General features: G+C 41.4%; 1 protein-coding gene across 1 annotated transcript; it reads right to left on the bottom strand.

Moving 5' to 3' along the window:
* Positions 1-1,748: 1,748 nt before the first annotated feature.
* Positions 1,749-18,187, bottom strand: LOC308106788 (phosphorylase b kinase regulatory subunit alpha, liver isoform). Its single transcript, XM_080458740.1, has 31 exons — positions 17,741-18,187; positions 15,891-16,049; positions 15,600-15,647; positions 14,165-14,333; positions 13,444-13,526; positions 12,961-13,041; positions 12,768-12,866; positions 12,372-12,518; positions 12,220-12,273; positions 11,581-11,703; positions 11,378-11,473; positions 10,919-11,026; positions 10,673-10,751; positions 10,094-10,228; positions 9,876-9,985; positions 9,586-9,730; positions 8,966-9,044; positions 8,708-8,865; positions 8,458-8,628; positions 8,003-8,133; positions 7,763-7,899; positions 7,507-7,669; positions 6,476-6,555; positions 6,268-6,346; positions 6,059-6,188; positions 5,868-5,969; positions 5,234-5,352; positions 4,569-4,622; positions 3,462-3,695; positions 3,077-3,277; positions 1,749-2,671 (listed from the first exon to the last, which is right to left on the bottom strand). Exons 1-31 carry the CDS (start codon positions 17,816-17,818, stop codon positions 2,498-2,500), a joined length of 3,726 nt encoding a protein of 1,241 aa, XP_080314866.1. The 5' UTR covers positions 17,819-18,187; the 3' UTR covers positions 1,749-2,497.
* Between the last annotated feature and the right edge of the window lie 1,001 nt (positions 18,188-19,188).

The following is a 19,188-nucleotide window of genomic DNA, read 5'->3' as shown; positions in this document are numbered from 1 at the left end:
CTGATTATTAATTGATATAGAAGTTGAATTGGGATTATATGTATATCTAAATAAAAATCTGTTACTCATAAAGCAGCTCTAAACTTCACTGTACCATACCATACCATAACATACTTTCCAGACATTGATGAGTGTGTTGTGAACGAGGGGCTCGGCCCATGCACGGAGCATTGCCACAACTCACCAGGATCCTACCGATGCTCCTGCACTTATGGCCGCCTCTTAGCGGGAGACGGACACAGCTGTGTTTCAGCATGTCCAACTGGGTACAGAAAACAATCAACAGCAACACCCGATGATGCACAAACTCTGAAGGAAGAGTGTGTTGGTAAATCAGATTTAATGTATTTATAACACATTTAATAATTTTTGTTCGCCCTGAAAATAAACGTGTAGGATTCTGAATGTGTGTGCAGATATTGATGAGTGTCAAGAGGACATGTGTGAGTGGCAGTGCATCAACCTGCCGGGCTCTCACCGCTGTATCTGCCCCCGAGGACACACACTCCAAAGGGACGGCCGACGCTGCAAAGGTCAGTGTGGTCAGATTCAGACACACTCCTGGAACAGTTTAGTGGATTCAATAAAAGGGCATTTTTACATTTGTATCGTCAACACAGATACATTTTTTTTAATTACTTTGCTACAATACACTACACCTCATTGTTTTACTTTAAACCTTTTATTATTAGTAGAGTGCATGCAGACTAACCAACAAGTTAGATATACAAATAAGCCAACAAATATTTTCAGGTAAGTAACATTCTGACTTATTAAGGGAAAAAAAATAAAAATCTAAAAGTATTGTTGAAACTTCAGATTGTTTTTTTAAACTTCCCTTGTCTGCTGACAATAATTTCTTCTTCTCCGCCAGACATTAATGAATGTAATCGGAGGAATGGAGGCTGTTCTCATATGTGTGTGAACCAAAGAGGTGGGTACAAATGTGCGTGTCCAGCCACCCATCGCCTGTCGCCCTACAGCTGGAAAAAATGTTTACCAAGAACAACAGCAAACATGTACGGCTGAGCTGGAAATCACCACAATCTGGCCAGAGACAGACGTCCTACTGAAGCCCATTCTATTTCTGTATTCCTTATGAAACTTAGTGTATTTCCAGTCATTTACATAATTCATATTATGCTATTTATTCAATTTTTATTGTCAAGATAAACAATAAATACTTAAAAGTCTATGTCTTTATCATGTCTTTATTAAAAAAAAAAAAAGTCCATCCATTAAACAGGAATATCAAAAAATATGAATTTCTTTTGTCAAGTTAAGCCAAAAATAAACAGATGCGTCTAAATAAAAAAGTCATGCATGCTTCTGTTCTTATTGTACCAGGCAGACTAAAGTCTCCTCATCTCTTTGTGAGATGTACCGCCTGAGGAAAAACACAGAAAGTCTACTGATATTCACAAATACACTTTATCTCTCTGCCTTCCCACATAGGTCTCTGCACTGGCTTTAACCTGTAATCTACATCCATCAATCTATAAGACTTTATCCAGTTTAGGGTTGTAGGGGGATGGAGCCCATCAGGCAGGTAAACCCTGGACAGGTCCATCACAGTTCAAAACCCCCCCAACCCCACACACACACACACACACACACACACACACACACACACACACACACACACACACACACACACACACACACACACACACACACACACACACTCTCACAGAAGATGGGAATTCAGTGCAAATTTTCCCAGATCCAAAAATGAAACGGAATTCTTTAATGTTAAGGTCCTTTTAATTCACTGTTGACGTACATTTGTCGCTGTATGTTCTTTACAACCATTCAACTCTACCTGAACATGCCTGAAATAATTCTTCATACTGCACAGAACTGAAAAAAGGATTCACATTCAGGCTATTGTAAGAACAGAACAACAGCAAGTCAATGTCAGTACGAAGGACACAAAGTCACACAGTGCCTCAAAACTATGGAAGGTTAACTTTTAGTTAATTATATTGCACGCAGTTACTGGTCAGGCAAAATATTTCTAAAGCTTTAAAACTTTCATTTAGATTATTTTCACACTAATATAAGTCGGTAAATACAGCTGAACAATAAAATATATTACTAAATAAAATCTAAATTATTAGAGGCAGAATGATAAAATATATTGTGTATATATACTCAAATTATAAATTATTGGCTATCATTATTATTATTATTACCCTCCATGAGCGCAGAGTTGTGCGTATATCTGTAAACACAATTGAGCGGTAAGTGAGACCAAAAATAAATAAATTCCCGGTTGAGACTCAAACAGAATAAATTCAAATGTAGTGCTTTGTATCAGCCAACAAGGCTGTGATGTTACGTCGGTACATGAGAGCTGCAGCGTCACATATTTTGTAGCACCGCATGAATTAGCTGAGGTGATGACGGAGATCTTTGTTTGCGCCTTTTGGCCAGTGGATGCTTAAGTTATCAGTCGGAGTCCATCAGAAGCAGTGGAGCATGCTACTTTGCTTTCTCACTGCATGAGGCAGCTGGAGCTTGGCAGGAAGTCCTGGACGTAAGTGACAGCCGCTTTGGAGAGGTATGTCATGGTGCCGAAGCTCCCACTGGGGGCGCTGTCGTAAAAGAAGTTGCAGATTCCCGTTGCAGGGTCCTTTTCAAGGAAATATTCACTTGCACCGTGGGATTTCTGTAAACGCAGAAGCAGAACACAGTACTTTAAAATGCCATGAACAAAAAAAACGATTTCTCTGCTGGAGTCTATCAGAAAGTGCATGTTGTGCCTCCACTGGATGGTGCTAGAGAACTTTAGAAGGAAAAGCAAACGAGAAAAGAAAGAATAACTGATGAGTCATGTCAGAAATATGGATTTTTTTTTTGCACATTGCCCTCTCTCTGATGCTAAAGATAAAGCTTTCTGCTACACACCTAAACTCCATTCTCATATCAGAGAGGCATTCATGAGGAAAATAAATCTTTAATTTAATTGAATAATTTAATCCTAGAGAACCATCTTTCAGGTTCTCTGAGGGGGTCCTGTTCTTCCCCCGAGCCTTTCAAAGCTTCTGATCTATGTCTTTATCTGTGGTGGTACCTGGTCTGCGAGGAAAAGGTCATTAGCCAAATGCAAGATGCGATCCACGTGAATGATTCCTCCGATGCTGTCCACGTCGACGTCGGCCACCAGACCCAGAACCATCACGGTCTCCACCAGCAGCTGCCGGTACTCTGGCTGGGGCACGTGGTTCAGGACGGATTCCACCTGCACTGCAAACTTAATCTCTCCTATTGTCATCTAAAGAGAAAAGAAATCCAGTTTATTCAGTTACTCACCTTTATTTAACCAGGAAGTCCATTTAACGGAGAGGATACATAGAGCATGTCTCCACAGGTCTGTTCTTCCATCATTATCTACATCCCTGCACACATTCATACAGGAGGGACTAAATCCATCTTTCACTGAATCTCCGCACTGTTACCTCTCTCGTGGTAGAAGACGGCAACACGTATCCATCGATGGACAGGCCGTGGCACTTCTGCAGGATCTTCCAGACCTTCTGGTAGAAACCCATCGGCACTCTGTTGATGGCGCCATCCAGCCTCCGTCTCCTCAGCCACTGACCTTGTTTCTCCTCCCAGTGCAACTGTCCATCTCCTGGACCCGGACCGACCGGGGACAGGATGCCGCTGGGGGTGGACGGGCTGCTGCAGCGCTGTGGTGAGGTGAGAGAAAGTCACTACTCCAACATATTCAGTTCACGTCTGTGCGTATTATCAACCTTATTTCCATGTTTTTACAAAGGCATGTAAATAAGGGTGAAATTGTGATTTTTGTTTAGTTTAGTTTAGTTTTATTACTGCAAACACACACACAAAGAAACTGCTAAAACATTTTGCCGTAATAAAACGGCTCATGCAGTCAGTCATGCATTCTGATGCTTCATCAAAATTGAAATTTTAAGATTTTAGTAGGTTATTCAAGGGCAAGGATGTCACAGTTGCATTTGTTGTGATGAGTGTGCTTTTATTTGTTTTAGTTTTATAAATAATTAGTTCCTAGGATTACTAACAACTGTTACATGTGAAGCAAAGGTTTGATACAACTTGTGCCTTCAGTACATTTTATCCAAAGTTATCCTCTAAACAGGTTAACAACTGCAATGGATGATATATTACTCCAGTTTTCTAGGGAACGATCTGGGTTTAGACCATTGTGAGATGAGGAAGTTTTAACCAACTACTGATGCGTTGTTGCAGTCGTAGTCCTACAACATAAACACACCACGAATGTTAACTGTTCTAAAATACTTCCTGAAAAGGGATTTGGGCCAGTGGCCAGACAAATACCTTCCAATGTGCTTGTCTTTGCATGATATGACCATGAGAAGGGATCTGATTTCCATGTAATTCACAGCTTGATCTTTTTTCCATGACTGAAATTCCATAAGACATCTTTGCCCTTAAATGAAGCGAAACAGATTTCACTTTTAATGTGATTTTGCTTTGTGTTAACAAACTTTGGAATTACAGCAACCTGGTGAGGACAAACAGAGGCAATATGAGGCACTTGAGGTGAAATGGTTTACCGTAGAGCGAGGAGATGTGACATTGCTATTCAAGGAAAGACCGCCACTGCAGATCTACACATAGATATGAATGACAGATGAGAGAGGAGAGTTTGAGAAGGGTTCATGTGGTTCTCATGCTGCAGACATGGAGATGCTGCAGCCACACAGAGCAGAGTAATGGTCAAAGACGGATCCAGCTTTGCAAAAACACGTGTCGCACAGTTCTGGAAGAAAACTGACTAACATTCGCAAGTTTTGTCACTAACCAATTAAATATTGATACAATTAACTATGAGAGATGGATAGTTAAAACCTGGACTGGTTCAAGAGATCATGTTTTTGCAAATAATTTGAATATCACACTGTTCCACAAGCAACTACTTATTGACATATATATTCAGTGTGTTTTATTTGGAAAAGTACTAAAGCATGTTTATCAACTGATATGGAATGAAGGGAGAGTTGGAGCAGCTACGCAGCGAGCAGGTGGCGTATGAGGAAGATTAAAGATGTCGGTTTGGTAGCTTAGACCGGCGTTAGAAACGGTTACATGCAAGATTTTATCAAAGCCAACCCACACTGACGGGTTGAGAGTCATCCAGCTGCAACCAGAGGCAAGATAAATGTTATTCTCCTCAGACAGAGGCATACACAGACGCACAAACAGACTTTATAATTCCCACCTGCTTTATTTCACTCTTCAGTTTGTGTATTCCTGTACGCTCAGTCTTTGTGGCTCCAGTGTGGCCCAGTTCATGGATGGAGATGGCAGGACTTGTGGCAGTGGACTGGATTGGACGCACTTAATGGATGAAAAAAACAAACAAAATCAAACCACCTTAAAGCAAAGTCAAATCAGACAGTACTTTGAATGATGGTGCTTTTGGTTTGGTTTTATTATCTTCACTGTGACCTGCTTGCAAAAATAAATCTCCAGTGCATGGATATAAAAGCAGAATGGACAAAGCACATCAAATGAAAGCATTTTAAAATCTGAGTGAAGCAGAGCTGTCACTTCTCATGAAGTGCATAAAGTTTGCAGTCGAAGTAGTCAATTTTCCTTGAATTCTTTTTTTTTTTATGTATCAAGGATATCGCTATCAAAGGCCCACACAATAAATGACAGGATTGCTAATTAGAGGGTTTTACAGTGAAAGTGAAAGCTGTAGTATTTGTGTAACATTTATCAAGACAGGAAAAAAAGCAGTCAACTACTGTACTGCAGTAGTGAATGTACCAGTGATTTGATGGAGAAGGGCTCAAGACTGGCACTGGCATGGCAAAAAAGAAGTTAAAGGGTTAAAAAGAAAAACTCACTGCTTCTCTCAACTCCAAACTCTTTGCCGCTGAGAATGTGATGCAGCAGGTTTTTCATGCCGAAGGGACTCAGGCTCATCAAACTCTCCGACGCCTCCTCCCCTGCAGAAGGGTCACAGAGTTTTTGTTTCAGTTTTGCCGACCTGAATAGTTTTTGTGTCCCCACAGGCGTGCATTGTTTTTCTTTCTACCAGAACAGTGCAGGCTGCGGGCCAGTTCTGTGGCCATCACTTGCATGATGAGTCCTATTCTGAGCCGGAGCATGTCCCCAAACAGAGCAGGCTGGGAGCGCACGTACATGGCGAGGTACACCATGATTTCCTACGTGACAGACAAATACACTGATGTTATGATCGGTGTCTCAGTGGGTCCTTCGAATGGCAAAACGCTGCAGGTTTACCTGAGTTAGTACAGCAACACTGATGTCCTGACCACTGGCTTCATAGATGAGAGTGTTCAACTCCTCTGGAGGAAGTGGGCTGAAGACAAACAGTGTAGAACAGCAGGTTTCTTGTTTTATTTCCTCCGTGTGCTCATTAGGTCAGTCACCCTGTATTATGACAAACTCTCACAGCCACACTATATTTTTTAGAAGAACATCAACGTACACAGTGATCACTCTCTCTCTGGGTTCAGGAGGAAGACCGACAGTTAGCTGCTTGTGATGGGAAATCAGGTCTGTGCAGGCCTGTGAAAAAAATGGAATAAAGGTAACAATAAATTACTGAAATATATCATTTTATTTCAGGGTTTAGAGCAGGGATGAGTACATTTGATCATTGATGGTGACTAGAGAGGCGTCATCCTCTCTACCAGAGGACCAAATTGCCGCAGATTATTTTATAATGTTAGCTCTTAAACTTTAGATTACGACCTAATTGAATGGCTTAATGAGTTTATTGAATTCCTTGCATGACTATTTTTTGAAATAATCTAGTGGGCAGATGGTGGCTGCATTTTCTGTAGTGTGGATCAAACTTTGAATTTGTGACTAATCATCTCCCATATTCTGTTTTCTTTTTCTTTTTTGGGGGGCCAACTCAGATTGTTTACAATAACTATCTAACGTTTTTGATAACTTCCTCCACCCACACATGCAACTTGAGTGGTATCACCTTTCATTTTGTTCTTGGGTGGGCTCAGCGCTCTATGCAAACACTTCAACATTAATGCAAGCAAACACCGAAGCAATACCATTTCCAGCAGATTGTTCTGGATCGTTCTCATGTCAACAGGGCCTAATGCAAGCAAAACCCACATTTGAACACTGGGGGTGATATCACTCATGGTGCTATTGTTAGTTGATCAAAAGTGCAAAAATGAAAGCACAGTCTGTCTGAAAGAGTATGCAATTTTGCAAAGTATTGTGCAGAATCAAAGTCAATCAGGCCTAATATGTTTGACGCATGTATTGCAGCACTTTTCAATATAACGACATGTTGCACACCACAGTGAGAAAAACTGCCAGCTGTGGTGCTGTATGTCTGTTTATTTGTCTTCAAGTCAATTTTTCTAGAATATATTTATTCCAGTTGTTTTGTGAATCTTTTGGCACACTGATATTATCTTCAGTTTCACATCAGATGTAAATTGTTAGGATTTCTATTATCAGGAGCAATTTACAGACTCTCTCTCTCACCTCTGCGAGGACTTCTACTCTCTTGCGTAGTATTCCAGAGATGTATCTAATGAGCCCCCACTCTTTGCACTTTCCAGCTTGAACATACAGCTCCTCCAACAGAGACCGCACACTAAGGCCTCCCTGCCCAGGCCCGGACAGCTCCACCAGCCAGTCTGCTCCTCTGGTTATGAGAACAAAATCACCAAAAAGGGAATTACAAAAAGCGTGTGTGTGTATTTAATAGGGTGATGCAGAGCAGCCTCTGAGCTCGTACTTCATAATGTAGAGGATGTAGAGGATGTCGGCCTGGTCCTGCAGCGTAGGACACTCTTTGAGTTGTCTCACCAGCACAGCAAAGTCCGGGTTCCCCTGAGAGTCTCGAGGCAGATGCAAATCGACAGCACTGTGGGGCTTTTTAAAGAACATCATGGTGAGTAACAAAACAATACAGATAATTACTGAAGTCACAAGGACAGCAAGACTGGAGAGAGCTGAGGAATGAGTTGGTGAACACCTTGTGTTGCTTTGTGTGCGCTGTGCTGTGCTGAGGATGAGGATGAGGATGAGGATGAGGAACTTCAAGAAGGTTGAGAAATTTGCGGTACTTGTTCATGGTCGGAGTCACAGGTAGATACAGGGAAGACTCTGAAACATGCAAGAAAGCGGCATTACAAATCAGCCACCTAGTTTTAAATCAGATTGTCTAGCAGTGTGTGTGTAATTGTCAACAGAAATATGATTACAATTTTCTATTCAGATTGTAACTGTCATTGTCTTTTCTTTCAATTGGCTTTTTGTAACTGCAATTATCCTAATGAACTTTTACTTTTAACACATTTTGGCACTTCGATATCTCAGGTGTTGCCCCTGCTGTAGATCTAATATTTGTATGTATGTATGTATGTATGTATGTATGTATGTATGTATGTATATATGTATAGTATGATAATTGCTTTCCTCATAACTCACTGGGTATGTTCAGGCCCTGGATCTGGGCCATGAAGGACAGGATGTCTCTTGTGGTGTGTTCGGCACTGAAGACATGGTGCTGCCCCCTCTGGATGGGAGGAAGATGGCACATTGTGGTGGTACTGTGCAGGAGCTGGGTGAGGTACTTGTCAAACATGTCTTTTGATCCATCTGGAGGCAAATTAACATGTGGAACATTTATGAAAGGTTCAACTCAATGATTTAAGAAGCATTAACAAATGCCGACTACCTGTGGGTCCACAGGTGTTGTATTCCTCCCCATAGCTGTCATCGTCGTCGTCATCATCTACTTCATCGAGTAAACTGTCATCGTTCTTATCATCAAGAAAGGTGAGGCGAGTGTGAAATGAAGTGGTCTGGAAACTGGAGAGGTCAGACATCTGTACCCTGTAGAAGATATATCAACCACAAACACAAAATAAATATAAAACATAAATATCATGTGTACAATATCAATGTGATACAAAACTGAAGATTAAAAACGGACCTTGCGCCACCAAAATAGCCATCCTGTAGTTTCCTGAGGGTTGCTATGATACACGGATCAATTGCATCTCCATCCTCAGCTAGGCAAAATAAAAAGAGAATGAATGTAGTGTAATTTGATTGAAGCTCTAATAGTGTTGCATTCTGTTGGTACAAACAATTCAATGAGTAACTCAGTTGTTGTTTTTAAAGTGGAGGAGGAACCCTCGGCAGAGGTTATCAAACAATTTGCTGAAACCGTAGGCAGCCCATGTGATTCTCCTGACGGAAACCAAGACCTTAACAACAGCCGTCCTTGAACCTGAGTCAATGTGCCTCTCTGTGTTTGCCCTGTGATGGACTGGCGACCTGTACAAGTTCACTGCCTTTACCCATCTTCAGCTAGAAAGGTGAAGATGAAGCAGGCTCAGGCCTGCTGCTAAAGTGGTTTAAGAGATGGATGGACTATACTGGCTGTTGCCAATTTGAGAGAATCACTGCGAGTCAGAAAAACCTTTCTGTTCTGCATTCTCTTGCCACAGCACAGGAGACACAGTAAAAACTACTGTACTATCTGAAAAAAAACTAGAGCTCTGTGGATCAGTTAAACACGGGTGTGCTTTGTGTGTAGAGCCTCAGTACCCAGCATGCTGTGAGTGATGGGGAAAGTGAGCGTGGGCCTTCCTGTCATCCTCCAGCAACAAGAGAGATAGGCCAGTTCAGTCCGTAACATCTCCACAATCATCTGGTTGTCCAGTGCCAGGTAGAAATGATGCTGATCCAGAAACTGCACAGTTGAGAAACAGCGAGCAGGTGAGAAGAAGGAAACAAGAGTATCACTCAACACTGCTCACCTCTGCTTCGCCTATCCTCACTCTATATAGCTTTCTTGTTGTGATAACAAATATCAAAGCATCTCTTTCTCGCCTTACCTGAGGGGTGAATATGTAAAAGCGATTTCTGATCTCGTAGAATTTGGATGTTCCCAGGACTCCAATGTGTCTGTAGGGCCTCCCACTCAGATTCAGCTTCTTGCAGTTCCCTGTGCTCCGAAACACAAGTTGTTCAACTCATTGTTCCACAAACAGATGCAGCTGTAAATAAAAGCAGCTTTACTATCAATCTGCTAAACACAAAACGGCTTGTTTACCCAGTCTGACATAGATATGACTCAGGATGCGAGCAGGCATGACCCTGATGGGCATAACCTCCGACATTGTCTGGACCGTGATCCCAGCGTCTCGTAACATCTCCTGGATCTCCTCCGACTCAGCCAGAACACAAACTGAAAGGAAAGATACAACGGAGGTTAGAATATGTTCTTGAGCAACTATTTCACTTTTGATTCACCAGTAAGCAGATAAATGTGTAAACTGCAAGCTTCATTTCACAATACGGTATTCCCTAAAAGTAGAGTTTACATACAAAAAGTATGCGTCACGCTCTGCAGATCAGAAGAGTTAACAGTAAGGTGTGGTGCAGACTAATTTACACGTAATAAACTTACATTAATGATAATTGGGGGGGAAGAAAATCCTTTTTCCAAAATAAAACCTTCCAAATAATTTTTTTTTATACATAAAGTTCAGCCCCGTTATCAACTTCATTGTGTGTGAAATAATTTAGTTTAAAACTACGACGGAAATTTAATCTGCATGCAGTGTTTTAGTGGTTCCCTTCATGTAATTCCAGTATATAGATTTATGTTTCTTCCCAACAAATCACTAACCTTGTACCACGACATCTGGCTTGAAGCTGGTTGAGAATCGCCTGTTGAGAGGGTCTATTTCTCCTGGTGCTAAAAAACCCTGAACCCAGGAGAGAAAGGAAAACGGAGAGGAAGACCTATTAGATCTAAGAGAAACATACTGAAGTGGTGGACTGTATATAGACTCATTAACATGTCTCTGCCTTACTGAGACAGAAATAATATTGTAGAGAGAGATGCTCCAGATGTTGGAGTCGACTATATTACCTCAGCCAGAAGACAGCCCAGGATGTAAAGTGACTGGCCCCACATGTGAGGCAGCTGGCCCATGGCCACTCTGTCCACTGAGTGAGGGTTGCTGCATTCCTCCTCCACCTGTAAGATTTCACTTTCATGTTGTAAAACCTGAACTGGTTGATATAAATTAATGACAGACTGTGAAAGACAACAAAACAACAATTCTGTCCAGGGTTTGCATTAAACATCTGTTTTAAAAACTTTCTTTAACTTACTTTAATACAGGCTGGGAATCAAACCAACACTGCTACCCTCTGTGATGCATTAGTAAATAATTACTATAATGAAAGTAGTGACACAGTTCCAATTACTGACATTTCAGAGTTTGTGTTACTCATGGCTTTTGTTGCTAATAAATTGTTCCAGAGCTGCAGAGCTGCTGTCTTTTATGAAAGTTTTTTTTTGTAAAATCCTAAAACATTCAAGTACCTTGTCACTGGGCACAGAATAAAGTTCAGGAACCAGTTTGATGCCGTTCTTCCCCCGGATCAAAATTCCCTCCAGTGCCTCACGATACTCCAGCACCTGTGCAAAGCAGCCAGAAGATTCTTTGAAATTAAAACTGAACCGCACGTCATTCAAGCAGACAGAGGACGGAAGTACAGTGGGGCCAGTGGGTTTGTTCAGATCACCTGCACTTGATCTTCAAGAAAGAGACCATCCAGGATGAGATAAGTCCAGAAAACAGGCCACTCGCATTCAATATTCTCAAACAGTTTGAGCTCTGCTGGATCGTAATGCAGCCGAGACGGATCCTAGAAGACAGACGAGCCAAGACATTTAACCTTGCAGTTGAAATAACTCAATATACCATAGGAAAACTCTACCAAGTGTCCTATTACATCCAAAAAGGGAAGCACTTCTTTTACTCCAGCATTCAATTTCTCTATATTTTCCTTTTGGTTATTCCACAAATAATTAAAATAGATTACAAATCTTTATATTTGTAATGTGTAGAATACATTACACCTACAGCTCATTTTACACTGAGTCACTTTACTGCTCACTTTACTCTGCACATTATTCATTTTGATTACATTTTGTTTATATATGATGTACAGAGTGTTTATTCTTATTCCCTTTTTGATAAAAGGTATAATTATACATCATGCTTATTTTGACAATTGCTTATTGGACATATCTGTATATCCTCATCTTTGATGTGTCCTTTTTTTTTTTAGCCCCATTGTGGATGACAAAGGAATTTTGTTGAACTATCGTACAAAAGTATGACTGCAAAAGGACACCAAAGATAGTTTATCTTGTCTTACTTCTTTAGGGCAACAATATCCATCCCTGATGAAGCGGCAGCAGCCGTAGCGACCCTGAATTTAAACAGGAGAGTTGGAAGTTTTAGTAAGCTAAAGAAATTTTCCTTTATTTCTAAACAGTTTTAACAAAGTTGAACTACTTCAAACATCACCTGCAGTTTGTTGATAATTTCTGACTTGGTGATGGCCACCAGGTCAGCATCCTCTACGGCAAACGCAGGGAAGGAAATGACAGAGAGGAGGCCAGCGTCGATCTCCTTGGAAGGTGAAGCTCTCGGCAGCATGGAGCACAAGATGGACTGGAAGGAGTCACAGACACACAGGCTGAGCACAGGAAAGACGAGGAGCGCCGATGCTGATTCCGTTTGTTTCAGGCTTAAAACTTTCCATTTTAATAAAGCTTACAGTTAGAGCTAGTTCAGGTCATTCTGTTCTGTCCTCTATCACTCGCCATACAGTCAGCTAAGCTTGCTCATGTAGAATAGTTGGGTTCTTCTCTGTAAAAGTGCCTTGAGTTGACCACACTGTTATTGACAATATATAAATACCTGACAGTGCTCGACTTCATCAGGCAAAACGTGAATGACTGACTTTGGCCCTCCATGTGCACCAAACAGATCCAGCTCATCTATGGCCTCCAAAGCTGCCTGAAACATCACAGCAAAACAAGCACAAATCAATGGATACAGCAACGTCAACGCTCCCACACATGTTTTAGTGTTTATATGATGCATGATGTACCTTGGCCATTCCTACAGAGCTGCCATTAAGCTCCGGGATTCCCTGGTTGGTCTTGTCGCCTCGCTCCCACATCCCATAATCCTACATTGGTTGGAAAAAAAGCCCTTTAAAAATATTCTCCAGTCTCTAAACCAGGGGTAGGGAACCCTGGTCCTCAAGAGCCGCAGTCCTGCCTGTTTTCCATGTCTCCCTGCTCAAACACACCTGAGTTATCATGATGAACCCTGCAGAAAGCTTGATAACGAGCCAATAATTGCTGTCAGCTGTGTTGATGCGAGGACACATTGAAAACGTGCAGGACTGCGGCTCTTGAGGACCAGGGTTCCCCACCCCTGCTCTAAACCCTTCACATCCCTCTGCTGACTCTACAGATTTACCATGACTCCAACAAATATTTCCAAATTTAGACAGAATGTATTAATTCACTGTAATATTTTCTTGTTAGAAAGTCCTCCTCCCAAACAAGCTTGTAAAAGTACTCACAGCCACTTTGTAGGCAGCCTCTATGTAAAAGACCAGGTTTTGGATAAAAGCCACCTCATCCAGGTTGGAAATGATACGAAGACCTGTCAGATGACAAACGACATTGAGTTACGCTGAGAACATAAATGCAGAAAACAAAAAATGAACACAAAACAGAAAGGATAGGTAGTATTCCCCTGAAATGATGTGACGCTCTTGTGTATTTTGCATGTAGTGATGTTGATGCTATGGCACAAAAGAAAAAAGAAAAAAAAAAAGTCTACGTTTTTAATGTGAGAATTGAGTCAGATCTATTTTAGTCGAGATGTGTTTTAGTTTGGGTACTTTTCTGAAAGTTTATAGATTTGTTTTGCTTTAAATTGTGATTTTTGATGTTACATTTTTTTGGGAAACTCGAGTAACAACTTGTCGCATATTTTCGGCTTCTACTGCTGCCAGTCACAATAGATAAAACTAAACCGTCATGGAGACTCCCACAAAAGGAATTTCCTGTTGACTTGATGATTTTAAAAAAAAAAAAAAAAAAAAAACTTGTATCCACTTGACACACACTTGGTTTTACTAAATAGTTGCTACATAATACAGAATAATAGAAAAATGTCAACAAATTCAGCCTCATTGCAACATACAGTTCTTCTTAATCATTTTATACATTTTAATAGTATATGGTCATGAGAAATACAATATGCCACACCAGTGATACCCAGAACTAAAACTCTACCTGAAGCTGTCATCTGCGCCAGCATCAGCAGGTAAATGGAGGTGGCGTCCACCTGAAGATGCCCCCACTGGTCATCTCCGACCACCATCGCACACGTGGGCGTATCATATTTGGCGTGAAGGCAATCCTTTGTACTCTGGGTGTGTTTAAACTTCTCCACCTTCTCCACCTTGAACACAGAGTAGGAAATACCCAGCAATACTGGTTGAGCCAGATGAAATCAAGGCAAGAGTCACATGACAACCACAGAGAGCTGACAGGATATAAACGGAGGGACACGTTCGATCGGAATATGGCTGCAGCGAATCATCACTTTCATTATCAGTCACTTTCTTGATTAACACACTTTTCGGTCAATACGTTTCATTCCCTGCAGTTTAAAACCTGAAGAGATAGAGTTCATTAAGTGTTTTTCCTTGAGAAATTACTAAAAGAATGATGAAGTTACTTGAAATCAATAAATTACATCAGCAGTGAATTTGCATATATACTGCATATATACAATGCTAATGTAGTCGACGCTGTGGGAGAGGAAAAACATCACAGCATAAACACGGAGAGTAAAAAAAACGTGTTTTTACCTACTAATGCCTCCCTGACTACAAGCCAAGGCGACACGAGCCACTGATGGCCTCGTGAACATCTTCTTTACTCACTGCAGCTGGGAGTGGATGGGTAGGAAGAGTAAAACCGACATGTATTTTCACGCCATTTCACTGACAGCAAGATAACATTTGTGGTGGAAATAAATAACTTAAGACTGATAATAACAGAAAAAGCAACACAAGATAACAGTGATGAAGCAAAAAGTATTGGATGTTTTCCTCCTCTGGTTGTTTGTTTTCCTCAAAAGTTCAAAAAACAAGTACTTAAGGTTGATTTCTCACACTAAATTGCCCATAGATATGAATGTGTGTTTGATTGTCTATCTAGTCACCCGTCCTGGATGACATTTCAGATTTTGGGGAATCTAGTGAGGTTTCTAAGTTCTGATGCTGCGACCAGCAAGCTGATGCAGTGCTGGTCGCAGTTGCAGTTTCTTATGACTCCCTGAGCACGTTCACACTCCTCTGTGGAGTTTATCATCTTCTTCTTATTTCCACGACTGGAACCCAAGAGCAGGGTACACAATGTTACCGCGGCTTACCTTCGTTTCAACAAATAGGTTAACAGATTGTTAATAATTGGTTTGGATGTTGTTGTCTGACAGGTGAAGCATGTTACCCGAGTTCGACAATCCCGTGTAGAAAACTGTGGTCAGAAGCCTGGATGATTACATAAACCTGAGTTACAATACTAAGAGGCGACCCTAGATAACAGAATACACACGAGCTTCTCGGAAACAGAGCACAGGCTTATCAGACAGGTGATATTCATACGTTCAAACCAAAGTCCTCGTGTGAAGATTTGATGTGAGCACAAGTGTGCGTCTCACCTGTCTCATCATGCACTGCAGCAGTCCCTGCATCAGTTTCACCACACTCTGAAGAAAACAAAAGCCTTGTCAGTAAACAGCAAAAATTACACAAATAATTAATATTAATTCAAATCATTTTCTCTGAGTCTACCTTTTTACAAAGACCGGTTGCATAAAAGACAGATGTTAGCACCTCTTGTGGCTTTATGTATTTCCATATTTGTCATGAACATGTTGCAGCTGTGTAATTCTGACAGGTTATGATATGGTTGTTTTTTTTAAAATATATAACTATTAATGCAATCACACCTGTTCCAGTTCGTAGGCTTTGGCTTTGTCTTCATCACGGTCTGCGTTCTTGCGGTAGGCCATACCGAGTCCCCACACAGCCAGGACGCTGTAAACATTATCTCTGACCCAGGCATCCTTCTTCTGAGTGCTGGCAGGAAGAAGTCCAGTAACTGGATTCTGAAAAAAAAGGAAGGAGGGCATGAGCGTGCAGTGGTTGTCCCTGTCATCTCACACCAAGTAGGTTCGATTCTAATCCTGGGGATTTTTATGGCGAGTTTGCATGTTCTCCCACTACCATTCTTTAGAGCTACTTTAGCTCCATTCAACCATGAAATGTAGGCGGAAACCATAGGAACTTGATTTGACTGATGTACGCACATGGAAAACATGCAAATTCCACACAGAAAAACACTCGTGCCCGACCCAGACTAACACCGCTTAGTAGCAACAGTGCTAACATAAATACTACACCACTGTGAGCCCTTAGATTTAACATTGTTAAAGAATAGTGAACCACAGTGTATATTATCTTAGTTAACAGTTATATAACAATAAACAAAAATGTGCTAATCCCCACAAGATAAAAGCAGCACAAACCTTTAGTTAATAACATTATTAAATTATCATTGTGGCTGCCCTATCACTTTCTTCACTGTTTCATATCCCAACTAACTCATTATTATTCTGATTTACTGTAAATAATAATACAATCACTATTCTAACCTGGAAGAAAAATACATACATTTAGAGCAGGACAAATCAGCTGATAAAAATTATGGTAGTACCTAAACAATATAAAACTCTGAGGTCTGCATCTTTTGATGTTTCCGCAGTTTTAAGTACAGCAAGGATTCGATAAATCAGCAGTCCACAGCGTTTCAGCTTTAGTTTGAGACTCCATGGTGCCACCATTGCCTTGACCGAGGTCCTTCTCTCACCCTGAAGTGGATGGAAAGTTGACACTCTCTTTTCTGTCAGCTGTTTTCACTCCAAACACTTTTAACTCGGACAGCTGGCTCAGGGAGAACTAACCAGATGATAGATAAAAGTGCATAGCTTCCCTGTCCTCAGCCTGTAAGCGGAGGCTGACCTTCGCTCACGCTTTGTTGATTTCTGTGTAGCTCATTCTGGTTGAACCTTGACCCACACTGACTACAAAACATCTGCATAGCTAAGATATTTCTGCAGGAGAAAACAAGAGATCTCATTGCAAAATAGCCCACCAAAACATTTGCACTAACGCAATGGTGGAAACTAACTGAAGACAAGGGTACAGTTGTTTATTATATGTACTGTATATCACTTCAAACTTTAACAATAGTCTTTACATTTTATTTATAGGTCCTCTAAATGAATAACATTCTTGTTGCTGATCACTTTTAGAGTAAATACAAACTTGGTATACTGTTTTATTCAAGAGAAATGGAGATTGTATGCACTGAAAAGAGGTCCAGGAATGTGTCTCTGTACTAGCTATATTAAAAAAAAAACATATCATTCTTCTCTCATTAACCTGTATCTGTAAAACATAACATTTCTTGTTATATTGAGAGAGAGAAAAACATTAGAATTTTACTAGGATATTAAAATACAGGCTGTTATTACATGGTTATATTGCAATCTACCTATAATAGCCTGCTTTAGCATCCAAATAAGACTTACAGGGTGAAGCATAATTAAGAATTATCCTATCTGGCCAACCTTGTTTTAACACACGCGCACTTTTAAGAGCTGCTCTCTCGCATTGTCGCTTATGTAACATGTTGCATGCTTGAAATGGCCTTCTATAGTTCTGATGGCGGTGTTATCGTCCGGCTCTGTGCAGCGTGTGACAGCCTCCCTGCTCCCTCCTGCAGCTCCGGACTCACCTGATGACACAGGATCGTCTCCTGGATCAGCCTGGCGTAGCCGTCCAGCCGCACGCCGGAGTTGCTGCGGCTCCGCATCCCAGGCAGATCAACCGCGACACCGCGGGTTTATGTCCCGACAAGGCGGGGCTGCAGCGCCTTAAGCCCGATCGTCTACCGCCGAGGAAACACGAGATGCACGGATGACATGTTGCCCATCCACAGGCTCGGTCCCCGCGGAGGCTGCCTGCCCTGCGGTGCTGCTGCTAACGCCGCTAGCCGAGCCGCATCCAGCTGTTTTTAACCGCGACCGCCCGGCCTGGATCCAACAGCAGTCCCGGTCAGAGTCCCCGGTCACACATCTGTCCACTCAGAGGCAGCGGAGGACAAAACACTTGACCGTGAAGGCGGGCGTGCAGAGGACTTCATGTCCACGATCCATTCTGATTAAACAAAAAGACATTAGGTTCCTGCTTGATGATTCGTTTTCACCATAGAGGGCGACAGAGACCTTAACTTCTCTAATCCAGAGTTAATGCTCAGTACAAATAATTACACATTTCAGGAGAGAGGCAGTTGAAAGGGCTCGAATACTGAACTTACGAGCAGAAATAGAACAAAAAGGGATTAAACAGTGAAAATTTAAAAAGAAAAGCCTTAAAGCCAAAGGGGGGGGGGGGGGGTCTATAGGGCCTCACTCTCCTGGGGTTCACCAGAGCTCTGTATGATCTTTGAGTAATATTTTTTAAATTAAATATGAATTATTTTGTTTAAACACACATTTGTCAGGTTCTATAGTGTCATCAGGGGTCTGGCCAATTCCAGTCAAGGTAGGCCCTCCCTTTGACCCTCCTACCATTAGGCAGCTCTGCTCGGGCACATGGTACCACAAGAAGAAGCACTTCCTCCTCTTCCCAAGATGGACATGTGTGGGTGGAGACAGTCCAGCTGACACAGACACAGCAGATTCTGAATGCAGCTCATATGACCCAGTATTAAAAAGGCTGAGAATCAAGGGAAAGTTGGATTTGGGGCAATACAATTTGAATACAATATTTTTGGACCAACGAGAACAATGTCAAATTGTCGAAAAGCTGTATTATATGACCCCCTTTAAAGAATATTGCAGTAATTGATATATGGATACAAGAAACTGTTATGAAACGATAAAGTGATAAATGAATTGGTAAAACAGTTATTCTACAATTACTCTTTTGTGGAAAGGATAGGATTTTCTTTCCTGAAACCATTAACATACAGACAACAGTTCTTTATTTGCTGGATTAAAACAGGATAGAAAATATTCCTAGGTGTTTTTCACTCTCACACACACACACACACACACACACACACACGCGCGCGCACACACACACGCGCGCTCACGCGCGCGCACAAACTTGATAGTGAAGTTCTCTTTAGGAAACCTGTCTTGTTGCTTGGAATAACATATCAAATAACGGACTCTTTCA

Source organism: Lipophrys pholis (genome assembly GCF_963383615.2).
Source record: "Lipophrys pholis genome assembly, chromosome: 2".
NCBI lineage: Eukaryota > Metazoa > Chordata > Actinopteri > Blenniiformes > Blenniidae > Lipophrys > Lipophrys pholis.
The sequence above is the reverse complement of the archived record's forward strand: the minus strand, read 5'-3'. Positions and strand labels throughout refer to the sequence as shown.